At 33.1% G+C, this 5,465-nt stretch overlaps 3 protein-coding genes across 3 annotated transcripts in view; 2 read left to right on the top strand and 1 right to left on the bottom strand.

The window, feature by feature from the left end:
* LOC100184182 (apoptosis-resistant E3 ubiquitin protein ligase 1) overlaps positions 1–1,624 on the bottom strand; it is a 10,736-nt gene extending 9,112 nt beyond the window's left edge. Inside the window, exons 1-2 of the mRNA XM_002122587.5 lie at positions 1,118–1,624; positions 793–895 (exon numbers count right to left, since the gene is read on the bottom strand). Coding sequence (XP_002122623.3) covers positions 793–895; positions 1,118–1,121 — 107 coding nt within the window. The 5' untranslated portion in view covers positions 1,122–1,624. The remainder of the gene's footprint in view (positions 1–792; positions 896–1,117) is intronic.
* Positions 1,625–1,873: 249 nt separating this feature from the next.
* LOC100181796 (cytochrome c oxidase subunit 6A, mitochondrial) lies at positions 1,874–3,267 on the top strand. Its single transcript, XM_002121735.5, has 4 exons — positions 1,874–1,892; positions 2,092–2,224; positions 2,556–2,698; positions 3,065–3,267. Exons 2-4 carry the CDS (start codon positions 2,128–2,130, stop codon positions 3,149–3,151), a joined length of 327 nt encoding a protein of 108 aa, XP_002121771.1. The 5' UTR covers positions 1,874–1,892; positions 2,092–2,127; the 3' UTR covers positions 3,152–3,267.
* Positions 3,268–4,071: 804 nt separating this feature from the next.
* The window catches only part of LOC100179387 (thioredoxin-related transmembrane protein 2-B), a 3,830-nt gene continuing 2,436 nt past the window's right edge, over positions 4,072–5,465 (top strand). The window contains exons 1-3 of the mRNA XM_026836368.1: positions 4,072–4,387; positions 4,579–4,753; positions 4,819–4,895. Of these exons, the coding sequence (XP_026692169.1) occupies positions 4,208–4,387; positions 4,579–4,753; positions 4,819–4,895 (432 nt within the window). The 5' untranslated portion in view covers positions 4,072–4,207. The remainder of the gene's footprint in view (positions 4,388–4,578; positions 4,754–4,818; positions 4,896–5,465) is intronic.

Below are 5,465 nucleotides of genomic sequence, written 5' to 3'. Positions count from 1 at the left end.
TTGGCGTTGCTTTACGCACGTACAAAGCATTTTTGGCAAACAATTGTATACTTTACTTAAAAAGCAAATATCCAAACTGTTTTCAAGCACCTGCAGGCTAAATAATCAAGGGGACAATCGCTATTATGACGCAAACAATCAACGTGTGAATTGCTATTATGTCGTAATTAATTGCCAGGTCAAACAATCGCTGTTATGATGCAATGAATCCACGTGTGAATCCCTCCTATTACGTAATAAACATGCTGCTTGGTTGAGGAAAACATCGTAAATATGAATCAGTTCTACTTCTGTAACATTTTTAGGTTGTTCACCACCGCCTGTTGCAATGTTTAATAGGCAAGTTACATTTAATTTAAACGCAACTATGACAAACTGACAAAACCAAACGACCCAAAAAAATTATCAGGCGACCCAACTTTGGGTCGCGCCCCACGTGTTGGGAACCACGGATCTAGGGTATAAAGGGCCAGGTAGATTTAGGCAACATGATTGACTTATAGAACCATGAGTAAGGTCCTTTATTTTGTTATATTTGTTATACATGGTGTTTAGAAAATCAACGTGCAGCTACATATTTATTAACAGACATGTTTCAGTATACAATCCAGGAGGTAAATATGAATAATAATTATAAATAATGTTAAAAGTGACCCCTGTTAGCATAAATACAGGGTGGGACCCTTCGTATTTGGTTTCTAAACACCTTATCACCTGCTGCCTTGAAACAGACTAAATGAACACTAGAACAGTGCACAGTGACTTTATAAACACCCTGTATAAAGTCCTTACTTAAAAAGGTCTCCTTCAGCCTTCTCCTCCACTCCAGTGAAGACTTTTCTGAACCAATTAAGGATGCAGATCCCCGACACAACAGCAATGACAATAAAGAGCTCTGTGAACAAAAACAATGATTATATTTATTCCATTTATAGTTTTAAATGGTTTAATGACAAAATAGGAAATAAACAAACAGATAATGGATACCAAAGCCCATGCAATACAAGACCTTTATAGTTAAGACTCCAATAAACAAGTTAAAAGGACAGAAAAACGTGTTATTAGTTAATAAAGTTATTATAACGCAAAATACAAATAAATATGTTTATTTTCGTACCCATTATCCATTGAAACGCCGAGCATAAGATTCGTCTTTCGTCAATTTCCGTCTAAGCAGGAAAGCAAGCGGTCCGTAGTCACGCACGTATAATAATAATGTAAGGTTCGTATTGTGTAGGCAGGCTTTACCTTCGGTCTGGTGTAACACAGTGTATAATATTTACCTAAACCAGCTTTATTAAACCACGCTGCGACTCACATGTCGTATTTCTACAAACACTATTTAATCGCTAGCCAGCTTATAACCTTATAGAGTGAAAGTAAAGAGCCGAGTCGTGATTTCGTGACGTCACTTTCGAATGGTAAACAAACAACGAAATGAGCAACGCTGATGTATACCGTTGAAGAAACGTTGTTCAAGCTCAAATGAGGAACTAAAAAGATTGTGAATTTTAAATACTCGATTTAAAAGTATATAACTGTATTCTTTAACTGTTGTTCGATTGCATTTAGTTGTATTTGAACGCATTTCGAAACTGAAATGATTGGGTTACTGACGAATACTCGCATATTCAAACCAGAGTCCGTATATAAACACTCTGATTCAAACAATTAAAACCGATAACATTATTCTCTACCTGATTAAAAAAGACAGTACTATTGAAATTTTAACGTTTTAAGAGATATTGTCAGTATACTTCACCCTCTTAAAATGTAGTTATTCGTCCCCAATTCAGAACTATTCCTTTGCTCCCATCTTGTGGTAAAAATGATGTTGCATTCATGACCTTTTAACCTGTAAGTTTTGTATTGGAAATTTATACAGTGCGTACGTGAGTAAAATCGTAAAACAATATCATATCATACTGTTTTTCCGACTAATTTTTCAGATTTGCTCATACAATAGGACTGCCTTCAACTTGTTTACAATTAAAATGTCCAATTTTAAAACATTGCCACGTTTATTTAAGTTATTGCAGTATTCGTTTTTAATATAATAATAAAAGTTACAAACACTGTCTTCGTTTTTAGAAGTGTTGATTGTAAAGTTATAGGCACTAAATCATCATGTCTTTTCTTCTGAGATCCCACCTGACAAGGTTTGCTTTGAGAAATGTCCGGCAATCTTCAGACGTTAGTTTCGAAAGTGCCCAGAAAACTATGAGTGAGTTTGCATGTTTAAATTTATAGAAATGCTTAGTATGTTTATTGTGTTTGGTGTATGAAGTTTTCACATTATTTGTTTGAGTTTGTCATCATGTTTTACTTGGCTTTTACATTATTTGAGGTAGCAAAATCCAACAAAAGCAGAGATTGCAGATTTTTGTAAGAATTTGAAAAACAGAGAAATGAGAGTAAAGCTCATGTTAATTATACAGTTAATATTTTAATATTAATACTCCCCTGGTATTTTTCGTAATAAACATATACAAAATTGGTAACTTTTGTCAAAAACAGAATTCCAGTTGCCTTAATAATAACTTTACCTTTTACAGAACTGATGCGCATTCTCTCCTTAACTGTGGTCCCATTTTCCATTATTGCTGTTGGTGTGAATGCCTACATGATTGAGGTGGAACATGGGAAACATGCTCCACCAGAGTACAAGGAATATGCCCACATTGGTATTATGACAAAGGTAGTAACATATTGGTTGTAATATCCCTTATAAGGGAAATGTTCAATTGAGTGGGTTATTATGATTAAGATAACAAAGGTTATATATATATATATATATAAGTAATATTTTTCTTTTGTCAGTTACATACAATAAAAACAGTGTAATATTAATAGTTCTGGCTTAGGTTTTATTTCCTTGTTTAGACATATACCTATAATAATGCAATATTAAAGTTTTTAATTTTGTTTTATTGCTTTTTTCTAATACACACAATAAGAAAATTTAATATTTTCTTGTTGCTGCTAATACTAAGTACCAATATACATTCACCAAACAAAAATGAAAGATGATGAATAACTAAGTTGAATCAATTTGTTTCTGCAGAAATACCCATGGGGTGATGGTAAACATACACTATTCCATAACCCAAGAAGCCAAGGCATCAAAGGAAAAGGTTATGATGAGCAATAAAGACATTCTTTTCAGTTCATTGTTTTCGTGGAGTTCAAATTAATATTGGATGACTAACATGATTTGGCTTGGTTCTTTGTGTTTCTGTCATAAATAAATATACACTTATTGAAAAGTTTTCTCCCGCTTAATTGTGAGGTAATTCATGTTTTTGGTAACAGAGTAACCGTTTTACTTCGCGCTGGCGCTGTCTGTGTTAAAAGTTTTAAAATATGTCTTTAAAACTAAGTTCGGTTCAAAATGTATAACGTGGATTGTATTGCGTGAAATTAGGGCTCCTATATTTTGTAGTTTTCAAGTTTATCTGCATTTGGTTATTGGGCGGAAAGTTGCTGCAATAAAACAATTGAAAATGCAGGTTTAACCCCCAACCACCTGGAATAGTCGAATAGTATACCAATGTGAGAATTCTTAAATCTGACACAGATACCTTGTTTAAATACGGTAATTTTTAGACACACAAACAAGTTATTAAACGAAGTGTAGAAAATGTCGTTCAGTGTAGGTTGTTAAATTAGGCCTTTTATAAAGCACCCAAAACAAACAAAAGGTTATATAGTGACATATTGCGGAAAAAATAAACTGTAATCCAGTCACTGGAGGGTGCAAGAGATCTAAATTCTAAATGGTGGCGCCAAGCAAACCTTTAGTACAAAGAATCATGATGGATGTTGTCACACTTAAAATCTTAATAAGCAATAATTAAATAGACAAATGGTAAGCTATAGATTGTGACAGCTGGTCAGTATAAAAACTACACGCCAACAGCAGATAAGAAAAAGCTAGGACAATTAAGCCAAAACAAAACAGATTTTGCAGCACCTTGTCAAGGTTAAACTTTAATACTAGTTAAGCAGAATGTCAGAAGATTTACCTATATCAACGGTAATGTTGTATATTTGCATATATCATAGGCTAAATAATAGTCCATATAGTCTACGTATACTGTGCAATAGTCTGCATATCAATTTGTCGAAATTAACATCATATGTCGTCTTTGTCCTGCAATAGTGGGTGCAATCTTCTGTGGAACTGTAGTAGGGTGATAGAAAAACGATGACTCTTATCACTCCGTTGATTCTTTTCCTGAAAAACTCACGTTCTGTGAGAAAAGCTTTAACGCCAGGCCTAATATCAAGTATAATTATGAGCGTGTTATTTATACTTGTACGAAAAGTACCACCAGTGTGTAAACACATGCCTTCGTTTGAGGGGAATGAATGTACCTTTGATTGGGTAAGTTGCAATTCATTTGTCATGCAAATTCACTCTCTTTAAATAAGAGATTGATGATGTCATTAAGGCAAATATAAAATATATATCTTTAATTGTACAATTGGTTGGACTTGATTTTTGTCTGTTACATTTTGGTAGCACAAAATCCTTGCAAAATTAAATGTTTTTTTTAACTAATATTTTTTCCTCAGAGAGAAGTGGAAATCGGGATGTTTTTGCTCAGTATAATTGTGATCAAAAACCGAGCATCTGTTTCTGCAGAACAAATGATCACCAGTACATTAATGTACACAAAACTTGCCAGCGCAGTTTTATTTTATAGATTAGACCCAAGATTCGCGATAGGGTATTGTCTTTTATGTGTCTGTAAGTATCATTCAAATATTGTATTTTGCTGGACAACCAATTTGTTAAACCATTTTTTCTTGCAGTTCGGGTATGGTTGCTTCCAGATTATTTTGTTGATGGCCCAGAAGAACTAACTTATTTCAGTGACACAACTTTACAGGTATATTATATATTTATATATTACTTTTTATTCTGCAATATTTTGCTACTCATACAAATGGAAATTCTATGGCAACCCAAGTTTTAAGCAATGACCTGTCATGAAACCTTGGATTAAAGTTCCAGTTGGTCCATTAAATTACTTCATCACTATATACTATCTACACAGTTATTCCTAAGAATCGGACATTTTCATATATATTGGTCAGAATAAAATGTAGTTCAGTGTTCACATATCAACATATGGCATTCTTTTGTTTTTGGTCAATGACCTATTTATTCATTGTGCTAATCCAACACAATGAATGTGCTCTGTAGAGTGTTTAATTAATCATGGTATCCAAGTAACATTATGTTGCTATGCTAGTATGCTCCTGCTTTGTGTGCCTATTATATGAATAAACCTTAATTATTTCCATAGCAATTGCTTTACTTTTTTTCAAGTCTTTTTTACCTTTTAAATTATGCTAAAGTTAAAATTTATGAGTAATTGGTACTTGGTAGCCTATATTGAAAATCAAAATACATATATATATATTGATGCAAAATGTTGCAATTTATTGAACTTCCA

This window comes from Ciona intestinalis, chromosome 10, assembly GCF_000224145.3.
Source record: "Ciona intestinalis chromosome 10, KH, whole genome shotgun sequence".
NCBI classification, from domain to species: Eukaryota; Metazoa; Chordata; class Ascidiacea; order Phlebobranchia; family Cionidae; genus Ciona; species Ciona intestinalis.
The sequence above is the reverse complement of the archived record's forward strand: the minus strand, read 5'-3'. Positions and strand labels throughout refer to the sequence as shown.